At 35.1% G+C, this 25,260-nt stretch overlaps 1 protein-coding gene across 1 annotated transcript; it reads left to right on the plus strand.

Annotated features, from left to right (window-relative positions):
* The first annotated feature begins 24,252 nt into the window (after positions 1-24,252).
* Positions 24,253-24,911, plus strand: LOC137249263 (uncharacterized). Its single transcript, XM_067780592.1, has 3 exons — positions 24,253-24,380; positions 24,565-24,717; positions 24,793-24,911. The coding sequence occupies exons 1-3, from the start codon at positions 24,347-24,349 to the stop codon at positions 24,909-24,911; spliced, it is 306 nt and encodes a 101-aa protein (XP_067636693.1). The 5' UTR covers positions 24,253-24,346.
* Positions 24,912-25,260: the final 349 nt, after the last annotated feature.

The raw sequence follows: 25,260 nt of genomic DNA on the forward strand, positions 1-25,260 counted from the left end.
CCCTTAAATTTCTTTGTCATTATTTTCTTCTTTAACTGGAAAATTACCGTTATGCCAGTTTTGGTGTTGATTGCATCGCTTGCGCTGCATCAACTAATGAGTACTATTTTTAGTTGTGCCAATGTGCTTAAGAACAAGTGAACAGTTTTTTTACGCATAAAGCGTATTATTTTAAATTCTGACTATCTTGTTGCAAAACAGTTTAACTTTGTTGTGTATTAATTAAAATTGTGTCTTTTTATACGTAAAGAGTGAGTAAAGTTGCTTGTATTATTGTGAAATGTGTCTTTTTCGATGAAATAATTGTGAATGTACGAGTAGCCATCTCACGTAGCTAAGATTTCAAATGCAAAAACCCGTTTTAAAATCGGACCATTCTGTGTGAAGTGATGGGCGGAAAATGACGCTTAGCGACTTTATTTTATAAGATTTATAGATTATGCTTTATTATGACAGAAAAGAATTAAACATACCAGCTACATACATTAGAAATTAGATTTTTCCCATTGTAAATCTTAACAAGCAGCGCAACTAACAGCTGATCACTCAAAATTAGCACACCCACAAACATCCCTAATGGCCATATTGCGAAAATCTTTCAGAAAATGCAAGTTAAATTTTTAAACAGCCATAAACTGTGATAATTTTGGAATATATAGCACTTAGGACATTTGCAGTAATTAAGAGAAAATATTTGCTTATATTCAAGCATTTAGTTATTTTTTCTACATTTGTCTGTAATATTGAAACATAGATTGAAGGTATATTGATGCAGCGCAACTCTGCTCTTCCTGGTTCTTCATTCCACTCCATTCGACTGCTTTCTTTACTGCCTTCCACTCTATTCGTAACATAACCTCAATTTAAGCTGCCAACTATATAATAAACAATGATCCTCCCCGTGTTTAGATTCGATTTGGAGTTGTATTTTTAATCCCGCAGCCCAGCCATTTAATAAAAAAAATTATTATTTTTTATGATTTGTAGGCTAGTCTGATCTAATTTATGCTGGTGCAAATAAAACGATTAATTCACCTTACGCCCGACGTTTCGCTGAATATTTCAGCATCCTCAGGGGCAACACTATTTATTTTCAAATTAAATAAACAAACAAAAAATATTTTATGTTGAAAAGCACATACATATAAATTAACACAGTATTTTTAAAGTAAACAAAAATTCTGCACTTACAACAATATCGGACAATATTAACATTTACTCATCAGTACCACCTTGTGCGGTAGTCTTGTCATAACTAATTTGTTTTCTGTTTAGACAAAGCATGTATGCTGCGGCAATATTATCGCTATCTTCCTTCTTGTTCATGGTCCTTTCTCTGTTTTCTAAAATGTGCAAGCTTTCCAAGGTATATCTCGTCATTTCTCTTTTCTCCTTATCAATAATTGTCGTGTTGGTAAAATCTGCTGTTTGGACGTTGCTAATCATATGTTGTGATAGGGCTGTAGTGGGTTTTTGTTTTTTTATGTCTGCTTCGTGTTCGGCAATGCGAATACCTAGTGCGCGCTTTGTCGTCCCAATGTATGCTTTATCGCATTGCTGGTTTTCTTTTCCCATGCATTCAATTTTATATATGACGTTGTTTTGTTGTTGCTTGTCTATTGGAGATTTTGTTCTTGTGTATATTTTGGATAATGTATTGTTGGACCTGTAGGCTAGTGTGATGTTTTGTTGTTCGAGTATATTGTGATCGATGCTTGCACTTAATTTCGGTATGTATGTCACACTGTAGTATTTCTTTATATCTTTTGTTACTGTGTTAGAAGGTATGTTGTGTTGGTTGCTGTTTTTCATGGTTTCCTGGTTGATTAATTCGTGTATAAGGTGGTCGGGGTAGTTATTATTTTTCAATATTGCGTGTATCTTTTCTAAATTAGTGTCATGGAAATCTCGGTGGCTTAGCGTTAGTATTTTGTGTATAAGATTCTTCGCTGTATTAATTTTGTACTTGGTCGGTTGGGACGAAAAGAAATTGATCAGGCGACCAGAGGATGTTGGCTTCGAGTACCAATTTAATTTGATTTTGTTGTTATCTCTGTATATGCGAACATCGAGGAAAGGGATGCTCGCGTTCTCCTCCATTTCCATGGTGAACTGGAGTTTGTGGTGGTAATTGTTAAGAATCTCTAGAATTTTATTCACGTCATTACGTTTTGCTATTGCAAAAACGTCGTCTACATATTTGGTCAAGAATTTTATGTCAATATTGTGTTGTTGTTTAAGCTCCGAGATGGTGTAGTCAAAAAGGTCGTCCATAATAATATCGGCGATTGTAGGTGAAAGTGGGTTTCCCATTGGCATTCCAAAAGTCTGAGTGTATATTTTGTTATTGCACATAAAGTAATTATTCTCTCTGAGACAAAAATCTAGAATTTGTTGGAACTTGGCTTTATTAATCTCAGTTTTATTTTGTATTTTCTCCCATTTTCTCATTATTATTTTAGTTGCTAACATTGTAGGTATATTCTTAAACAAGGACACAACATCAAAGGAAACTAAAACATCTTCGTCACACACATTAATATTATTCAATCGGTCTTTCAATATGAACGGATTTTTCACATTATGTTCTTCTGAAATAAGAGGTTTAAGTATTTGTCCAACGAATTTTGACAGGTTATAACATGGTACCATAATTGATGAAGCAATAGGGCGTAAAGGTATCTGTGGCTTATGGATTTTTGGTAGCCCATATAGCCTCGGCGCTGCTGCGGCCGTGCAAGTTAATTGCTGTTTCTCTTTCTTATTTATTTGTCGAAATTTGCCGAAAAATTCATACTTGCGGCATTTAATCAAACGAAATCGTTCCTTAAAGCTCACACTAACATTGTTATAACAGATGCGGACAAGGGAAGTAAGACTGTAGCAATGTACAAATCTCAGTACACAGATAAAATGAACGATTAGAGGATAAGAATACATATAAATCTATTAGAACAGATCCAACTAGTACGCTACAAAGAAAAAACAACAAAATAGTAGAGGAACTTTACAAAACAAAACATATGATTAGCAACGGCCATACAGCAGATTTTACCAACACGACAATTATTGATAAGGAGAAAAGAGAAATGACGAGATATACCTTGGAAAGCTTGCACATTTTAGAAAACAGAGAAAGGACCATGAACAAGAAGGAAGATAGCGATAATATTGCCGCAGCATACATGCTTTGTCTAAACAGAAAACAAATTAGTTATGACAAGACTACCACACAAGGTGGTACTGATGAGTAAATGTTAATATTGTCCGATATTGTTGTAAGTGTAGAATTTTTGTTTACTTTAAAAATACTGTGTTAATTTATATGTATGTGCTTTTAAACATAAAATATTTTTTGTTTGTTTATTTAATTTGAAAATAAATAGTGTTGCCCCTGAGGATGCTGAAATATTCAGCGAAACGTCGGGCGTAAGGTGAATTAATCGTTTTATTTGCACCAGCATAAATTAGATCAGACTAGCCTACAAATCACAAAAAATAAAAATTATCGAACTGATCGCAAAAAACCCAACAAAAAAATTATTACTTATGTACAAGATGTACAGACATTAAAATCTAAGGTCTATTTTATTTTAGTTTATTCTTTTTTTATTTTATTAACTAACAAAATAGTGCAGAAAATTGTTACTAAACGAATAAATATTCCAACTTGAATATTCTGTTGTTGTAGCAGTACTTCACCCCATCCAATAGGCGCGACTACTCACAAATTGTCATCAATATTCTCTAACAGGGAAATTTGCAGTTTCAACAAGGGTGGACAAGAGTGGTAGCGGTGTTAGAGGCGTTGGTTCCACATTGCATACCACTCGTATGGTAGGAAGCTGTCACAGTTCGCCAGATTTATCTATCGTGAGCGCAGGTCTAGTAACCTGCGTCAACTGGCAACCAATGGTGATTTTGGCATCTGACCACCTACCCATACTCCTTTCGCTCGAGCGAGTTGCCGACTTCATCGCCAGCGGAAAACGCACTTTTAAGAAAGGAAAGTGGGATGATTTACAAAACTTATACTGAAAATCGCTTTGCTGGCCTCCCTATACCGACTGATACTCGTCAAGGGGAGCGTGCTTTCCGCAAGGTCATTCAATCCGCTTCGGCTCGTTTTATTCCCACCGTGTACGTGTGAGCTGTTAGTCGGCAACGATTGTATACTTTTAGGTGCCAACCACACCTTTGAACGCCAATGCGGAATGAAAAATGCTCCAATTTTTTTCTATTAACTGGGTTATGTACAAATGTTCCATACTTTTTATTAAATCTTTATTAATTTACAAATTTCATATAAAATTCATATAATTTACATTTTTGATAAAAAAATTTTAATAAAATAACAATGGAATAAAATCAAATAAAATTGAAAATGATACAAAAAATAACATAAAATAAATTGAATTAAAAAAATGAAACAAAACAAAATAAAATAAAAAATAAAAGAAAATTGTATTTAAGTAAAAATAAAATAAAATTTAATAAAATAAATAAAGTAAAAAAATAAGTTGGAATGAAATTAAAGAAAATGAAATGGAATAAAATTAAATAAAGTGAATTGACATAAAAAAATGGAGTGGAACGAATTAAAAGAAAAATAAATTCAATGAAATGAAATGGAATGAAGTGAGATGAAACAAAATAAAATGAAACGGAAAAAGTGAAATGAAACAAAAAAATTAATTGAGGAAAAATATGAAACCATATGAAATTAAACGGAATGAAACGAAAAATGAGGTGATATGGAAAAGAAACAAAAATGAATATATGTAATATAAAACGGAATGATATAAAATGAAACTAAAAGCATATAAATCATATGGAAATGAAAAGAAATAAAACGAAATGATATGAAACTATATGAAGTGAAACTAAATAAAGTAGAATATTATGAAGTAAAACGAAATGAAAGAAATTAACTGTAATTAAATAACTTAAAATGAAATGACATGGAATTAAATGAAGTGAAACCAAATGAAACAAAAAATGTAACGGAATGAGATGCAACAAAATTAAATTAAACTAAGTAATATAAATGGAAATGGAAGGAATTGAAACAAGATTCAATGCAGTTAAAGATATAGAAATCAAATGAAATGAAATGGAATAAAGTGAGACGAAATAGAATAAAAGAAAATAAAATAATATAAAATAAAATAAAATAAAACATAAAATAATACAAAATAAAACAAAAATAAAATAAAATAAAATTTAACAAAATAAAATAAAAAAATAAAATATCATAAAATAAAATGAAATGGAGTGGTATGAAATTAGAATGAAAGGAAAAAAGTGAAAAACGAAATTAAACAAAATGAAATGGAATGAAATATGAATACAACGTAATCTAATGAAATGAAATAATATGAAACAAAACGAAATCAAGTGGAATGAAATTAAATGAAATGGAAAAGAAGCAATATGAAACAAAATGAAATAAAATTAAAAAAAGTAAAATAAAATAAAACGAAATTTAAACTAAACACAACTAAATAAAATGGAACGAAACGAAATGAAATAGAGTGAAAAGAAATGAAATAAAAGGAAATATATTGAAACGAATTTAAATTTAATGAAATATAATAAAATAATGGAAAGAAATGGAATGAAATTAAATAAAATAAAATGAAATTATATGGAAAAGAAACAAAAAAAAAATATGAAACTATACGAAATGAAACGAGATGGTATAAAATGAAATGGAAACAGTATAAATCATATGGAAATTAAAAGAAATAAAACGAAAAGATATGAAACTATATAAATGAAATTGAATTGACAAAAAGATAAATGATATGGAAATGAAAATGAAAGAGATTACATCAAGTAAAATGAAGTGAAACAAACTAAAATTAAATGGAATGAAATGAAACGAATTTAACTTAAATTAAAGAAATTAAATGAAATGAAATTAGGTTGATGAATGTGAAGAAAAATGAAACGAGATGAAATGCAAAAAAATTAAATTAAATGAAGTAATATAAAATGAAAGGAAATGAAACGAGATTCAATTAAATTAAAAGTATAGAAGTTAAATGAAACGAAATGGAATAAAATGAAATGAAATAGAATAAAATAAAATGAAGAAAATCTACAACAATTTAATTAAGCCCAAATAAATAACAATAAAATGAGACCTGTCTGCTGGACCATAGACGGGTTCACATGATGATTGTCCCCAATCCGCTCGTGCACCGATTCGGCCAATAAACTGTTACAAATATACTATATACACTATTATGGTGGGAACTTAAAAATCTTTCTGCATTTAACCAATCAAATGGTAACATTTTGGTACACCAAGGTTGCAACTCCCCCACATAGTGTACATAACATTTCTCTTTGTATAACACTAATAAGCATAAGTACTTACATTGAGTCACCACGTTGTGTTAAGTCCACAAGCTGCAATCGTTTCACTCAGGATCATGAACCTGGAAAATCCCCTATATGCAGCATTAACATGTGAGCTGAATGAATTTCAAATGAAAAACCTGTAAAAAATTAAAAATTTATTATTAAAACGCTGTTAACAATTGTTGAACCAGGACTTACCTTCATTTGTAACCGATTTCCACCGTTCGAGACCCTAGTCACCACTAGGTATTTAGGTATAGGCTTTCATTTGTTATCCATATTCTATTAACAAAAACCCGCGTCCACGTTTTCGCTTATATCTCGAGACCCTAGTTACCCGCGGGTACGAAAAATACCCCGTATCAAAGTACTCATTCCATTTGATACCCATATTGTACAAACATATCCCAGGAATACCCAGGTCCACGTTTTGATCTCAAGACCCTAGCCAGAATGGGATAAAAATGATCCTATGTCTGTCTCCTGGTTCTAAGCTACCCCTCCACCAATTTTCAGTCAAATATGTTCATCGTTTCCGTCCCCTTCAATCCTCTTTATCTATTAAAAAAAGCGCATCAAAATCCGTAGCGTATTTTTAAAGGTTTAAGCATTCAAAGGGACATAGGGACAGAAAAAGTGACTTTGTTTTATACTATGTAGTGATGTACATCCATACACACCTATAAACCTACGCCCGAGGTTAAATAACGCAGCGAATGCTACATATATGTACGTATGTATGTGTCGCATCATGCCTCACTCAAAAGCAATTAGCACGCACAGTTCACAGCGAACAACCACACAAACACATTTTTTGGTAAAAATGCTACTTTTGCTTAAACAATTTGGCTGATATAAGAAAGGAATTTTTTTGATGCAGATCGAAGGTAAATATTTCAAAGTTTTACTGAAAAGTAGAATTTTTTAAATCCAGCCATCCGTATATGAGTTATAGCTGTGTAAAAAAATTTTTATGATTTTTTACAACGTTTTGGCATTTTGACACGCCCCTATAATATATATATTCAAATTATAATAACTGTACCATCTCACGTAGCTAAGCTTTCAAATGCAAAAAACCGTTTTAAAATCGGAGCATTCTATGTGAAGTTATGTGCATACATGGCATTTAGCGACTTTATTTTATAAGATTTATAGATAAGATAGATAGATAGATAGATAGAAGGTAGATGAATCCAGCTCTCTTCGGATCAACATCTTCTGGTTCTATGCCGGCTGCTGCTGGGCAATATATAATAACTTGGTAACATTAGAAATACATCATTAATTCAACTGTCAAGAGTTATTGGGGGATATTCTGATTAACTTTTTTATTAACCCCTCAAAGACAAAACAACAAAGCAGATGAACATAGCACATCTTTCTTTTATGTCCGGCTTTCCAATGAAAGTTTCAACTGCAGTTGAAATTGAGGCCCCTTTACTTTGACCGCATCCATTCAATTTTACTACTCTTCACAGTTTATGTGGACAAATTGAATTTTTTTTATTCGATCCTAAATGTAATGTAAACTTGCACTGGTACTTTATATTCCCTTTTGAATATGCGTTAGATGGCTGAAAAAGGCAAATTTCTGTAATGGCTTTCGTAGAAAGGTATTTATTTTTGTACTCCTATTTTTTCAAAGCGGGTAAAAACTTTATCCTCTTCTGACCGTCGAAAATACATCCCTACCGTTTCAGATATCGTACATCTTCTGTCTTTTTTTTATTATTTACTTCACCTGGCGATTCCACCATGAGGAAAGGCTGCAAACATTTTTCTTTTTCATTCAATTACTTCATTCTTCCTTCGAATGATTTCAGGAGTGCAGTCTTTTCTTCCACTACTGAACGAAGACTTGGTTAACTTTTAAGCCTAATTACTTAACAAGGAATGAATGAATGAAGAAACAGCATTCTTAAATCAATGATTTAAAATTTCAGATGATTGCACAGTTTTACAGCTTTGCTATAATTTTTTTTTAAATGTTGATATATGTATAAAAAAGAGATTATTATTATTAAGCCTGGAAGCACTGAGACCGTTGTGCATGACCTTTCAGACTAATTTTGTATGTGGAGGCTTTTGATGTATCTAAGTACCTCTTCAGGATTTTTACTCCATATTACATAGGGATTAAGAGTCACACCACCTAGATGGGAGAGTATCTGCCTTGCCAGAGCGACGCGTTCGTAGAGAATGTGAACCGGCGTTTCATCCTCCAGCTCACAGAAACGACCAATTTGAGTATCGGATAGATTTAGCTTACTTAGATGATATGTTGTTATTGCTGTAGCAATAAGGACCCTCCCCGAAGGCCTTGGGGAGTGTTATCGATGTTTATGGTCCTTCGCCGGATGCAGATCCCGTAGTTCCGGTACCAAGCCCGACCATCTAGGGAACGATTTGTTATTACCCATGCGACTTTCTAGGCCCCTATATCCATGAGGATTTCGGGGTCGACAGAACATCCGTTGTTGTTGTTGTTGTTGTAGCAGTGCTGTTAATGAAACAGGATTCGCCACGGATAGGCGAGGTTGGAAATTGGGTTGGAGAAGCTATATATTGCGCCGGCAACCCCTTGAGAGGGTGGCGCTACACAACCCCTTGAATCCATGTGGTATTTTAGTCGCCTTACGACAGGTATACCTACCGCGGGTATATTCAAACCCCCTAGCCCGCTGGGGTACTTAGGTGATATTGTAGACCACAGTGTCCCGTATAGTACCCAGTGAGAGTTCGTAGCAGGGAGGACTGCTTAGATTAATGAGTTTGGCTGATACTTTCCTTGCCGAAAGTATAAACAGTTTGGTCTGTCTTTTCCCTGGGCAGTCAATCCAGTGACGTCTGAATTGTTTACTTATGGTTTCCCTGGTTGACCGCAAATTTCAGTACAAAAGTGCGCAATCTCGCAATCTCTTTTTGAGTAGCTACCTGTGAAGCTAAAGTCTTGAAAGTTGGAACATACTTCGGAACCCGATGAGAATGCGACATGAGGAAAAGAAATTTCGCTTGGTGGCGCAAAAATCGTGATATTTTAAAAACTCCTCCGATTTTGAATATTTTGTGGTCAAGTTATAAGTCAACTCTCGGTGAGCTAGGGACCTGAAATTTCGAACATAGTTTAAAACTTTATTAAATTTAAATACTTGAGATATATGTTTCAGGCAGTGATTGAACCCGACCTGTTAAATTTAAATTAGCATTAGTAATCGATTAATTAGATGCCTATTTTATTGACCAATGATTATTTCAATTGGTTTCCGAAAAAAGCAATTACTAATTGATTACCATTACAAAAAAATCTTGATTTTTTCCGATTTTGAAAAAAATCAAAAGTATTCAAAATTATTACCTTTGATTATTTTTGATTTTTTCGATTTTTTTTGATTTTTTTATGATTTTTTATGATTTTTTTGATTATTTTTCCGCTTTGTTGAAAGAAAAACTCTCGTTTGTTGGATGCACGAGATAATTTCTACATACAAGTACATTTTAGGATGCAATAGTAAATCGTAAGCGCTTATCGAGGCGAGTATATACATGCAACATAAAGAGCGTATGGTATATGGGCATTGATCTAAACATATTCTCCGGTAAGTATACACACATGTGCATATTTTACTACACTCACTATATAAAATATTAACGATCCTCAATGGAAAAAAGCGGAAAAAAAATCAAAAAAAAAAATAAATTTTAAAAAAATCAAAAAAAAAAATCAAAAATAATCAATTACTTTTGATTATTTTATATTTTTTTTTTTTTTATTTTTGATTACTTTTGATTATTTGTTATTTTTTTTTTTCAATAATCGTAAAAATCATGTTTTTTTTATTATTTTTTTAATCAGTTGAAAAGTAATTATTAAAAATGGAAAATAATGGCAAGTAATCATTAAATAGCTTTTAAAGAAAATAACCAATAGAACGGCTAATCATTGCGATTAGTAATCATTATTTAACAGGTATGGATTAAACATGCTACATTACTCTGGAGCCTTTTTTTTGCTTATGCTCCGGCTCTGAACATAAACAGAGCATAGAGCAGAGGCTATTTTTAAATCCAACTTTTATATGAGAAGCAACAGCAAACAATTCATGAGGGTTTTCAAATCATAGCACGTTCAGCGAAGACTACCTTGTGAATTGCCTAAATGCGTTTTTTTCCAAAATCTTTTAATTATTTTGGAGCTGAAAACTTAAAAAATGAAATCCAGTGAATCTTCTTTATAATTTTTCCAATATAAAAAAATTATCCGTCAAATAAACTTCAAGTGGATGCAATGTAGGTTAAAACTGAAAATGATATCGCATATTTGGTTAGGTTTACCTAAATTTTGTAAGTATAAAGAGTTACCCAGTTTAAATAAAAATACCAATATCACAATAATTATTTTTGGAATTTTATAGTTAAGCGCGGTATCCAGATCATAATGGATGAAAAACGCATCTTTAACGAAATTTTGTGAAGAAAATGGTAAATAAAAAAGCAAAATTGATATTAAAAAAAATTATTTGAAGCCATGCTGACGGGAAAATAAAAATTTGTTGAGCGTTTTCTTTGATCTGGGTCCGTATCGTGTAATACGATCACGTATCGCAAAACGCTTTCACTCAAACAATAAATATGATTCTGTCAAGCTATTCGTAAAAATTAGAACGAATTGCAATTAGTACACGTAGCCACTATTTAGCATATTTCCTTAATCCGATCCACCATTTAAGAGATGTTGCGATGTAAAAAATTGTTTTCGATCACGGATCGTATAACACAATACCGGCCGGATTCCGCGCTTTACGGAGTAATTCACCTTAATATAAGATCACAGTCTACGGAGTTTATGAATGCCATTTTACCTATTTACTTTCAATTTAGCCTCTTCTTCCCCTAAAGCTGCCATATTTCGCTCACGCGTCTCTGGATCTTCGTCTTTATGCATAGTGGAGTGTAACCTTAGCTCCGAAGCAAAACGAAAAGCTAAGGGACAAAACTTACATCTATGTACATTATCACCCAGATGTACACGTAAATGCTGATTCAGTAATTTTTTTGACGCAATGCACCGTTCGCAGTATTTGCATTTATATGGTTTTTCACCGGTATGAGTACGCATATGCTCCCTTAGGTGCTCAGCTTGCGCAAATCTATTTAATACAGGCAGAAAATAAAGTTAGAAAAAATTTGGTGAAATATGTATATTAGGACGACGTTTTTTATGATAACTTACCGCTTTTCACAAAAATCACATTTATGGGGCTTTTCGCCGCTATGACTTCTTTCATGTCTATTTAAGTCCCATGTTGTTTTAAAATGTTTGCCACAAATATCGCATGGGTATTGGCAGTTCTTGTTAAGTATGTTTTTGTATCTGAAAAAAAAAAACCACAGGTAATTAAGACAATAAAAAAAACGAGTTTATTTTTTGATATTAAAAGGAAGCGAGGATTTGAATTTTGTAACTAAACTACTTTTTGGCTACTAAAAAGTCGAGTATGTTTAAATTTAAACACGATCTTAGTATTTTTAGGGCCGCTTGCAGAACTGCAAGTTATTTTTTTAGCTCAGAGCTTATTTAAAAAATTTGTAAAAAATGTATGAGTTTAACTCCTCATGTTAGGTCATGATGGAATGATAGAAGGTGACGGATGTAAGCAGTTTCTCGCTCTAAGGTCGCCATCTTCAACGTCCTTAGAAATAAGAATGTGGTCGCTTTACAAAACTACGTTTTTTCTGAAAAAATATACAAATAAATAAAGCCCAGCACGGGGATTATGGTTACATTACACCTTTGTACAATGACCCCATTGATCTATAAGTGAGCTGCCCACGATGATAATTTCCAGGTAAATGGCTATTAGAATATTTTCTACCGTGTGAGATGGTCGTGCTAGAACCTTAATGGAACGAACCGAATCTATACTCGGCAATGGACTATCAACACCCAACATTCCCCCAAAGCATTTGGGGATTGCCTTTGTCGTTAAAGCAACAACGTGCGCCATATAATGAAGACGTTATGCTCATTAACATGCTCATTAGCATGCACATGCTGTTCGCTTGGTATCTTTACTGTCAACGAAGGCTTGGCCAGATGTTTACATGATCAATTCGGCTTCGGAGCCAGTGCCTAAAGTTCGCCGCAGCGTCGAATTCAATGATAGGTTGCCAAAACGGATCTTCTCACAGCTCAAACAATTCAGTTTTAAGGGATCAAGACTAAAGCCAGACCCTTAATTAATATTCCACCAAATTAGTATACCTCCTGCCTTTTTCGTCCTCCTGTTGTGTGTTGAATAACTTTTCCCATCATGCAATATATTAAAAACTACTTTAATACTCCAGAAGAGGAGTATACTGTTAATCCACGTCCAAAAATGTCAAGAGTGTTCAAAAGGCACGTTTTGACCTCGGTACCAATAATCTGAACAATAACCCCAGGCCGCTCCAAAACCTGGTCTCTTTTTCGAAGAACACTTTTGTGCATACAATTTTAAACGATTTTTTTCTTGCAAATATCTTTTGGCATCCGTGAAATCTTTCAGGTTATTGATACCGAAGTAAAAACATATCTTTTGGAAACTCTGCCGACATTTTTGGTCGTTTATTAGAATATTAGCAGCAAAATTGATGCGTTCAAAAGAAATTTATAACCTGCAAACGTTTCAAAATTTAAAAGAGCAATCTTCATTTCACAATTTTTGAGATGAAATTGCGCAAAAATCAAGCTAAATATATTCTTTTCTGTATTTTAGCATTTTTGAAAAAGTAGGAATTTAGCGACCTACTGATCGCAATCGGTCAAACATCGCTGCAAGTCATAAAGAGGCTCAACGGGGTTGTTAGGTGTGGGCTGGGCTCCCTTAAGGTCTTTGTGCCTGTTGACAGGCCACAAAGGGAGAAGCTCGCAGTGGTGAAGATTAATTTACACCACTCAGCTTCCGCCTCGCTCGACCTAACGATATACATCGCAGAAAACGTCGTGAACATAGCTCAAATCCAAGAACCCTGGCTGGTTAGGGGCAGGGTTTGCGTATTAGGGCTAGACGGCTACCGTCTACTTGCACCACAAGAGGGTAGAATTAGAGCATGCACTGTAGCAACGGAGACCTCGTCACTGTAGTATGCGAACAACGGAGCGGGGGCGCAAGCTGCTGCTATCGTCCGCATAGTTCCCGTACGAGGGGGACACGCCACCACCGACACTTCACAAGTTCGCGGATACGCATAGAACCGGCCTTGTCATCGGCTGCGACGCCAACGAACATCATGAGCTATGGGGGAGCAGCGACACAAACGCAAGATGTGAGTCCATTTTTGACTACTTACTTACTACTGACCTAATTGTATGCAACAAAGGCAACCAGCCAACGTTTAGGAATAGAATTAGAGAGGACGTCATAGATATCACCCAGGCCACAGACTCTCCCACTGTAAGAATCGATGACTGGAGAGTGTCAGACACATGCTCCTTCTCGGACCACAGTAGGATACTCTTCAACACCGATCTTGAAGTGGAAGTTCCCCGGCCATATAGAAATCCAAGAAAAACAGACTGGAACAAATATTAAGAAGTAGCTCACAAACTGGCATCCACGGAAATGGAAGTCAGACGGGGAGCTAACAATATAGGCAGAGCGGTAAACCCACTTACAACGATATTGACAAGCACTTTTGAACTCTGTTGTCCCCTTACTAGACCACGGGTAAGACCTAGAACTACGTCGTGGAACACAGAGCTAAGCCAACTCAGGTCAACGACAAGAAAACTCTTCAACAAAGCCAAACATAGCCGGCTGGAAGAGGACTGGGATGCCTACAGATGTAGCTTTAACAAATACAAAAGCTGCATCAAGAAGGCAAAAAGGATATCATGGGAGCAATACTGTGAGAACTTGGCGACGACAAATGAGGCATCAAGACTTCGCAAAATACTATCAGGATCTAGTTCAGCCCCTAGTTAGCATAAGGAAGTCTGATGGCTCATGGACCGTCTCCAGTCAGGAAACTCTAGAGGTCTTGATGGAGGCACACTTTTCGGGATGCACGTATACAACAGGCATGACGATGCTAGAAAAATGCGCATACCCTCCGGAAACTGACGTCACGGACATCGTTGACCGGGATAAAATATTATGGGCTATACAATTATTCGAACCCTACAAATCGGCGGGATCGGATGGTGTGATACCGGCTATATTACAAGCCGCTTGTGACGAACTGATACCATATCTACACTGCATCTTCTCAAGATGCCTACAAGATGGTTATGTAGCCGAAGCCTGGAGAAATTTGCGGGTGGTTTTCATTCCCAAAGCAGGAAAACTTAACCACTCGGAAGCCAAAAACTATAGACCGCTAAGCCTCTCCTCCTTTATCCTTAAAACACGGACAGACTTATCGATCTACACATTAGAAACAATGCCAATCTCTGGCAGATAGATGCAGCACAGCATGCATACCAAAAAGGAGGATCAGTTGAAAGTGCCCTTCATGAGGCAGTCAGTGCCATCGAGAACTCACTAAGCTGCAAGGAATACACGTTGGCAGCTTTCCTCGACATTGAGGGCGCTTTCAACAACGTGCAGACGGAGGCCATCTGCAAGGCTCTTACACGATATGGAACCCAAAGCTCTATAGTTGCATGGATCGATTCTATGCTTAGGCGTGGAGTTGTCAACGCGACTTTAGGAACTGGTTCTATTGGCAAAATACCACCAGAGGCACCCCCAAGGCGGGGTGCTATCGCCTCTTCTCTGGATACTGGTGGTCAACGAAATTCTTGAAATCTGTAGGAGAAAAGGAAGAAAGGTAGTTGCATACGCCGACGACTTAGTGATTCTGATCACAGGCAAATTCTTGCCAACTATCAGCGAACTCATGTAATCGGCACTTTGCGACATTTCGCGATGGGCTGGGGGTAAACCCAACAAAAACCGAACTTGTCCTGTTCACGACAAAGACAAAGATACCCTCTTTTAAATTACCGTGGCTAAACGGCACAACGTTAAACCTATATTCGGAACGTTAAACCTATCTGCTGCGTGTATAACTTTTTGCGTGAAAGCTCATTAAATCACATAAAACCATGCGATCACGTATTTACATTTTAAGTTATCTATATGCATACGTAGTACATATAGAAAGAAACGATAATAGCCGTGTTTTTTTACACGCGTATACGTCTGCTCGTAAAAAAACGCTTATCCTCCCTTAGATAATGCTTAGGAGACCCATTTAGCGGCTGTAGTTAAATAAGTAGCTACAGCACAGGGTGTACCGAAAAGCGGAGACACAACCCTCTGATGGCCATGCTGTATAACATATAGCTGAATCAGTTGCGATGAATTGTGGACACGCACCATTTTAAGAGGTGATACATAGAATTAGTGTAGAGGTGAAATATAGACACATATTTCAGTTACATCTGAGTATAATGCGTATTGAAATTTAGTAGTACTAATTTTATGCGCAGCAATTTCAGAGGTGTATTTAAAGTTTGACGCTTAGCAGTCCATATAAAGTTTAAGCGTAAACGTCTATAGATGTAAAAAAAAAACACAGCTAATGGTCGCGTCACAATAATTTTTTTCATCAAAGATGATTTCAATGCAATATTAGGCATGATGAGTACATTGCACGTATTTTTATGGATAACGGCAGATCGAGTGAAACTAGCGCCATCTTACACACAAATGTTAGCAATCTACAAGTTTTGCTACATGTAAAGCATAAGAAGAAGAAATCGATATTTGCTTTCGTTATGAGTGCTTTCACATTTGCAAGTGAAATTACTTGTTCGACTCTTTGGTACTTTTCCCAACGTTTTTTATAATTAAAAACTGCATTTTGACTAAAGAATAGGAGACCAAAATATGTTAGTAAGTTTTTCTTGTATAGTAAGAATGTTTATGACAATGCTTCGCGAAATTTTGCATGCGAATGGGTAAGCCGCAATAAGTTTTATCTGATAAGTCTGTAGTGCTGTTTATACTTACAAACGCGACATCTTGCGTGATTGTGTCGGTGTTACTGTCATGCATAACATTGCGTTGAACGCATCTATGTATATGAAAAAGTTCATTGTGACGCGGCCATAAGTTAGGGACCGCCTCTAACCGTAGAGTAGAAATGTTTTAGTTCAGCAGCACTTTCAACCAGCACTAAAGCAGTCAATACGTGTTCTAAATGGCGCAATGTATACATTAAAAAATTCGCATAATTATATTCATGGATGCATATGAAATAGTCTATACATATTGATATTAAAACTTACATATATATAAAAATATATACACAGACGCTAGAAAGCAGATCTCTGCATGTCCCCACATGCACACGCACGACACACACCTACAAAATATTCTTTACCGTATACACACACGCAAAATTTATATATATATATGTATATATATTAACTTGTTCGATTTTCTATTGTTTTGTTCACTTATTTTTAATAGTTCAGTTTATTTAATAAAACAATTTTTATTAATTGTATGTCGAATGTTTTCTGTTTGTAGATTTCCATGTTTTCGAGTTCGTTGAGAAGGCGGCCTTTTGCTTGTATGTGAAGAATCCTAACGTTTTATTGATGTTTGCTGGGGAACATTCATTCTCGACCATGTGATTCGCGAAGTTAGACTCGGGTATAATGTTTCGATTCCGTATTTTTTTGCTGTAATCTCTAATATGTTCTCTGAACCTCGTTCTTATTTGCCGTCCTGTTTGTCCTATGTAACTATGTTGGCATCCGCAGGTAAGCTTGTATACGCCGTGGCTCCTAAACGGATCCTCTGAGTTAGTGTTAGTTCTTAGTTTTCGCCCTAGATTGTTTAATGTTTTGAATGCTGTGTTAATATTATATTTTTTAAAGAAGTTTGCCAATTTATATGTTGCTTTTTCAGTATATGTCATAGTCGTCCAGTTATTATTTTCCTTTTCATTATTTCTTTTGGTTCTCCATTTGTCCTTCTAAACTTATCTACCAGTGCTTTTTTATATCCGTTGTTTACAGCGATATTATATATGACCTCAAGTTTTCTCTTATATGCCTCTTGTGTAAGAGGTGTTCTTTCAAGTCTATGTACCAAGTACCTTAATGCTACATTTTTATGCTGTTGGGGTGATTTGAGGTATTATGTATTATTGTGTCGGTGGCCGTTGTCTTTCTATATATCTCATAGTTAAATCTTTTGGCTTCTTTATCAATATTTATCGTGAGGTCTAGATAGTTGATTCCTCCGTCTTTTTATAAGCTTTTATTTACTTTCACTTGGCTGTTGTTTGTAATCACCCAGCAAACACAGTTTCAAACGTTAGAGAAATATTGTAGTTTTACATTAGAATTCTAATGTAGTTCTCTAATGTATTTCGATTCGAAAACTAGGTTAGGGAACTAGGTTAGAATTCGACTGTGAAACGATTCCAATAACACTAGAAATGCGATGTTATGATCATTGTCAAAGTTATCGATTATTTGCACGACATAATCACTCATCCTTAGTGTTATACAAACAAAATAAAAATAGTGAAAAGTTGTGTGGAAATATTAAAAGTTGCGAAATAATTTTTTTTATTTATAATAATAAACACTAGTGGGTGAAAAAAAAAAGTTAAAAAAGGAAAGCGAGCAGGTTATTGAAGTGCTATTTGAATGGCATGAAGAAAACGCCTAAGGGGTGCTGCCATCTCTAGGCCGATGCTAAGCAGTGACGTGAATTCACATCAATAATTCAATCATTATGTATCTACATAAACGAACAATAATTGCGTCTACTCATATGTACCATGTACGTATACGAGCAGCGGAGAATCAATGCACAAACACCTGCATATATCTGAGATACTCCTGAAAGTATGCAATGAGAGAAGCTATAAAAACTTGGAATTGTAGTTACAGCTGAGAAGTTTGATAGCTAATGGCAACTAGTAGATTCTGGAAATGGAAGCGCCTAGAAGATGCGAACGTTGAAATCAGAGAGTATATAAGGCAGCAAATGTAGAGGCGCTGGAATTCAGTTTGATTTCAGCTATCAAGCAGTTTCGATTAAGACGCTATCTACCGAGCAAGAGCAGTATTATTTTGAAAGTCAGTTTCATTTAAGCTATCAGTTTGGTTATTAAGCCAGCTAGTTGCAAAGTATAAGTGTTATTGTGAAGTACTTTAATAAAGGCCATTTTTAAATTCGTTACAGTATAATAGAAAAAGTCTTTGAAATTTGTTCATTCTTAATACATAAGCTTGTAACCAAATAAAAGTACTTGATATAATGAAACAATGAAAATTTCGCTGATTTTAAATAATTGAACTTAATTGCGCATCACTTCAAAATTCGCATTAGAAATTGACATTAGAATTTGACTAGAATTCTAAATTGACATTAGAATTTGACTAGAATTCTAACCCTTTTCTCGAGATCGAGATCGAAGTCCCCTTTTTGTCGAGAATGCTATAATTCGCGACAGTTTCGCAAATCGTCCTCTAACCTTCTACCTTAGAGAAATACATTAGAATTCGATTCGCCTTCTAGTCGTCTTCTAACCTAAATGTTTGCTGGGCAAATCTTGCAAGTTAAATTTGATACACTTCCCGGCGTCCGATTGAGCCGAAATTTGGCACACATGTATAACTCCGATGACAATGCAATATTACTTTGCGATAATTCGATAAATTAATCGATAACAGAGTTATCGGTAAAGATTTGTGTTCACAAGGGACTAAAAGTCTAAGTCCTTTGTTTAGAAGTATGGTGAATAACCTACAGCGACTCAAGAACGAGGTAACTTCGCTTTGTTTGTGTATACAACGAACGTAGAAGTTAGGCTGTTATCGCTCAATGTTGCATACTTTTCTGCCCACTTGATTTTTTTTTACAGATTTAACCCACAGAGCAGAGATCTGCAATGAGTAGTTGTAAACTGATCGCGACATAGGCAAAGTCACAAGAAAATATGATTTTAAGTTAGTTACCACTGTTTGACACAATTTTATTTTATTTTGCTCTGTCAAAAATGCTTCAACTAACTTAGTCACATTTTATTTGGATTATGAATATGCCCCAATATATTCGCATCATGATATAAAAAGTCGTGTACTCATACTCCGTCAGGGTTATTTAAACGTAGCGATTCGTATCAGTAATTTGGTTGAAAGTCTTTTACATCCTGACACCGCGTTAGCGTTGAACGCGAAAGATCTGACAACCGAAGATGCTGATATCCCAAGTGAAGCCACTTTTGGCAAATCCATACGATATGTTTTCTCGAAAATCTGTACTTTCATATGTATGTATGTATGTATTTAACGTTTTGTTGTTGCAAGAACACGTGAACATGTGTATGCACATATATACAAATTCATTTGAATGAGTTGAACAAAGCATGGGGCGCATTCTAAAACCACAACTGCTAGCGAAGTTGATTAGTGATAACTTCTTGGAACGCACAGTTGCAACTTAACGACAAATTGGTGAGAATAAAAATGTTCCGCTCTATTCACTCAACGTTTTTATCGATTGGTTGTTGACAGTTGGCTCAACCTATCGTTTCAAAAACATAATTTCTTTCTCTCAGCTGGTAACTGATTATTACCAAGATCAATTACTTGGTGGAACAAAAAACAATGATAAGATTGATGTTAATAATACGATACACTCAGACATTAACAAAACAGGAGATCTTCCAAAAGAACTAGAAATATTTGTTGGTGCTAAAGTTGTGTTGAGATTTAACGTGGACGTTGCTAAGGGACTTGTAAATGGACCAATAGGTCACATCACTGAAATTATACGGCCATATTACAGACGTGCTCAACTATACCATAACGATATACCATTGGTTTGCGTATACTTTGGTAACGATGGCGTTCACATAATACAATTGCAATTACTGGCATATGCTGATGACATTGATATCATCGGCCTAAACACCCGCGCTGTTAGTTCTGCTTACTCCAAACTGGAAAAAGAAGCGGTAAAGATGGGTTTGATGGTGAATGAGGACAAAACGAAGTACCTGCTGTCATTGAGCAAAGAGTCAGCGCATATGCGCCTTGGCAACCACGCTACTGTTGGCAGCCATAATTTTGAAATAGTAAAAGACTTCGCTTATTTGGGAACCAGCATCAACACTAGCAACAACATCAGCACTGAAATCCAGCGAAGAATCAATCTTGCCAATAAATGCTACTTTGGACTAGGTAGGCTATTGAAAAGTAAAGTCCTCTCTCGGCGAACGAAAATCATACTCTACAAGTCACTTATCGTACCCGTACTGCTATATGGCGCAGAAGCATGGACCATGACAACAGCAGATGAAGCGGCTTTGGGAGTGTTCGAGAGAAAAGTTCTTCGAAAGATTTATGGACCTCTACGCGTTGGCGATGGCAAGTACCGAAGAAGATTTAATGATGAGCTGTACGAGCTATACGCAGACATCAACATAGTTCAGCGAATTAAAACGCAGCGGCTGCGCTGGCTAGGCCATGTTATGCGAATGAAAGATGATGCTCCGGCCAAGAAAGTGTTTCTATCGGAACCCGCCTATGGAAGCAGAGGTAGAGGGCGGCCCCCACTCCGTTGGAAGGACCAGGTGGAAAACGATTTAAACTCCCTTGGTGTGACCAATTGGCGCCGGTTGGCGGAGCGAAGGAGCGACTGGCGCGCCTTGTTGGACGGCCATAACCGTTTAGACGGTTAAGCGCCAATTAAGTAAGTAAGTAAGTAAGTAAATCAGTTCAATTTCCTTCTAAATCTAATCACGGCACAGCTGAAAGAAGAATGCTCCGGATTGTCTTCTCGTGGGCTTCAACTGTGCACAAAATGCAGGGAACTAATGTAGATCATGCTGTTATTTATCTAGGCTGCAAATTATTTGCTGTTGATCAAGCTTATGTGGCTTTAAGCCGAGTTAGGTCTTTAGCAGATCTTCGAATCGTAGAACTTAACTGTTCAAAGTTGACTTCGAAAAAGCCTTGTAATGTTGATGCATTAAAAGAAATGGATAGGATGAGAAACGTTACAAATAACTAAGTAAAGATTACATAACTAATTTAAACAATATTTTACCCTACTAAAAATTAAAAAAAAAAAATGATAACTAAATTAAATTTAAGAAAAAAGATTTTCTAAGAACAAGCTTTTATTACTTGTTAATAAAACGAACTAAAAAGTAAAAAATAAAATTAAAGAAAAAATAAAATTAAATAAAAGGTAAATAAAATTAAAGAAAAAAACTTTTTTAAAAATAAGCTTTTATTATTGGTTAATAAAATTAACTAAAAAGTAAAAAATAAATTGACTGTAAAGAAATATAACTCTTTATAAGTTCATTGTAACCTTTAACGATAATTAGGCTTCTTCGTCAGCGACAAAAAATTCCATATTGTACATAATTATATATTTTTAACATTAAAACTTTACGCCTAAACTATTAAATCTTACAGTTTATATCACAGTCCTAATTGTTCTAATAAAAGCGTGTTACACTGTGATAGCAAGAAAAGGAGGTCCTAAATGTTCTTAATTATACCATCAAACTTTAACACGCTTTTATTAGAACAGATTTTATAATTTAGGTGTAAAGTTTTAATGTTAAAAATATATAATTATGTCCAATATGGAATTTTTTTGTCGCAGACGAAGAAGCCTAATTATCGTTAAAGGTTACAATGAACTTTTAAAGTGCTATATTTCTTTACAGTCAATTTATTTTTTACTTTTTAGTTAATTTTGTTAACCAATAATAAAAGCTTATTTTTAAAAATGCTTTTTTTCTTTAATTTTATTTACTTTTTAGTTAATTTTATTAACCAATAATAAAAGCTTATTTTTAAAAAAGTTTTTTTTTTTTAATTTTATTCGGTTTCCATTGTAAACTTTATATTTCCGTGCTGCTTGTTGAGGTACTCCAGTACAAGCTCTTCGTTATTAGTAGTTAAAACGCATATTATGCCATCCACGTTTCTAGCATAAAATGACACGCCTAATTTGGACTTCATCTCCTGTATGTACTTTACTTCCAGATTTTGCATGAAAACTTCCATAAGAATTGCTGATGTGTGGCTTCCCATTCCAAGACCGTTTGTTTGTCTATATATTGTTACGAATATTAGCAAAACTAAGGGGTGCTGCCATCTCTAGGCCGATGCTAAGCAGTGACGTGAATTTACATCAATAATACAATCATTATGTATCTACATAAACGAATCAATAATTGCGTCTACACATATGTACGTATACGAGCAGCGGAGAAGCAATGCACAAACACGCGCATATATCTTATCTGAGTTGTCACAAGAGTGCAAGTGCAAGTATTACTCAAATGAGAAATTATACATCTGTAGTTGTAGCTGAGAAATTTATAACTAACTAAGTAAAATTCTGGAAGCGCCTAGAAGATGTCACGAGGAAATCACAGAGTATAAAAGCATCAGCGGTAGAGGCGCTATGGGCAGTTTCGATTAAGACGCTATCTAGCGAGCAATAGCAGTATTATTTTGAAAGTCAGTTTCATTTAAGCTATCAGTTTGGTTATTAAGCTAGCTAGTTGCAAAGTATAAGTGTTATTGTGAAGTACTTTAATAAAGGCTATTTTTCCATTATTCAATACTGGAGTTATTTATTCAACAGTTTAGTGATTCGAACGTTAGCAGAAGATTGCAAATAAGGGGAATTGCAGTAAATTCGTTACAATATTTTATTGTTGAATTGAAAATAGTTTTGACGTAAAGTGGTTCTTAGCTTATTTGTGATTTGCATACTTTTCACTTTGTTTTTTGTATTATGGAGCTAACTATGTCCAAAGTCTCCGATAGTGGTATTGATGTCTATTAATCTTTTATGTCAAAAGGCACCAATTTGCCGTTCTTTGTTAGCTCTACGGTCTCCAGTTTCTCTATTAGCTCTGAGTATATTTCAATGTCGTTTTTAAATATTTGGACAGTTTGTAACATGGTGCCGATTTAAAATTAATGATGGGCCTCATTGGCGTGTCCGGCTTGTGGATTTCTGGTAGCGCAATCAGTGGAAGAGCCGAAGGGTTCATTTGGACCAATATATGTGCCATGTTAGAATCTACTATGTTTGTTGCATTTTGTATAGCAACTTTGATTTGTTTTTGGCATTTCCTCTATGAGATCTTCGGTTTTGGATATATATTTCTCTTTTTCGATTAGCGCAGTGGTGTTTCCTTCGTCCGCTTTCGTTGTGAAAATATTGTTTTGCCTTAGTTAATGCCGTAGATTCTTTATTGTTTTCTCCTCTGTATTAGATTTTTGTACTTCCTGTAGCTCCTTTTTTATGATTTCCCTGCACATGTGTCTTGCGTGCTCCTGTTCTTCCTGTGGTATCAATGATATTGCGATCTGCGCATCTACAATCGCCTGCTCCGTTTTTCTTTCTGTATTTTGGTCCATGATATTGTGCTTCAGGCCCTTTTCGAGAAGTTGTGCCTCTTCCTTGGTAATGGCCACTGTTGTGAGGTTAACGAACTTGTCATGAAACTGGTGAGTTTTTTGGTTTTGGTTACCCTCTCGTCGTCCTGCCAGCTTGTGCAATTTCCTGTTCAGCGACCTGTATTTTTGCTGTAGTTCCTGATCGACTTCTGCCTTTATGCGGTCGAAACATTCCATTAATGCAGTCGTAGGTAGTTGTTCTGCCAATCTTAAATGGATAGATAATAACTCGGCATTTATCTCATCCTTATTGGGGTATAAGTTTTCCATCTCATATTTAAAAAAATTTCTTTCCGCTTTTCTAACTGTTTTCCTGCTAGATTTGGTATTTGCCTTTATTTTATTTTAGCGAATTTTGGAGTAACATTAAATTCCAGGCATTGTTTGTTGAACCAAATGCCCGCCTTTGTTTAATGTATAAATTTGACAAGGGATGACGGAAAATCGTTCCAATATACATCAGCTATCACTCTGCTTGCAGAAAAAACTTTCTAGCCATTCAGAAAACGAATATTGAGAGATATGAAGCTCTTAAAAAAATCTACAGAAGATAACGGTGAGTACATTTCGATTGCTAGCGTATACAAGTATATCAATTCATTATATTATTTAACGTAAACATTCTCGCGTGACAGAATTTTTCTTTGACAAAAATGATAAATGATTTTGTATAACAGTATAGAAAATTTTGAAACAATGAATAAACGTATAAATTAATGTATCGAATTATGTATTCACAGACAGCGGACAAGCTGGACAAGCAGAATCTGGTGCAACTAGGCCTATGTCTGTGGATTCTCAAGATTGCTTGGACGTAAATTCGAGATTACAAGATAGTTTTGACGACCAAATACCATCATCAGTGAAAGACGTAATTTTAAACGATGAACAAGGTAAATTTCAGTTTCCGTTCAAGTCAATTAAGTACGTGAAAACTTCGATTCAATAACGCATTCCCTTTTTTCCAGTTGACAGCGACGTGTCTGAATATGATAGCGATGAAGATCCAGACCATAATGTAATGAAGAAGATGTATTCGATACTGATTCTGAAACTAACTGAATTATACTTCTTTCGTAAATTTTAATTGAGCGTAGTCATTGAGCTATATGCTCAAATTTAATGGATTTTTGAAGTACTTATAAAATAATAAATTTTCCGAATGAGCTTCTGGCATTTGTGTGCTAGTTTTCTTAGTTCCTTATGAAACTTCCAATAAATTGCGAGTAGTGTCCATAAACTTTTTATCAGATAAAATAAGTCAGAAGCGATCGCTTCCCGGCCGCTGAGCCGCGCGCCGCTGGCAGACGCTCACGTCTACTCTCCTCGATATCTCGGGATTGCTTCCACTTTATCTTCTGGCATTTTACAGGAACTCTTTTCAAGGCATAATAAATAAATAATAAGATTGCCAGATGTGTCCCTCAACATGTAAA

Source organism: Eurosta solidaginis, chromosome 4, assembly GCF_040869045.1.
Source record: "Eurosta solidaginis isolate ZX-2024a chromosome 4, ASM4086904v1, whole genome shotgun sequence".
Classification (NCBI taxonomy): Eukaryota; Metazoa; Arthropoda; class Insecta; order Diptera; family Tephritidae; genus Eurosta; species Eurosta solidaginis.

Excerpts from the sequence above, each read along its gene's own strand:
- LOC137249263 (XM_067780592.1), top strand. The coding sequence starts at position 24,347 with ATGAAGCTCTTAAAAAAATCTACAGAAGATAACG. Across the intron at positions 24,381-24,564 it reads AAAATCTACAGAAGATAACG|ACAGCGGACAAGCTGGACAA; the intron begins GTGAGTACATTT and ends ATGTATTCACAG. Across the intron at positions 24,718-24,792 it reads AATTTTAAACGATGAACAAG|TTGACAGCGACGTGTCTGAA; the intron begins GTAAATTTCAGT and ends CCTTTTTTCCAG.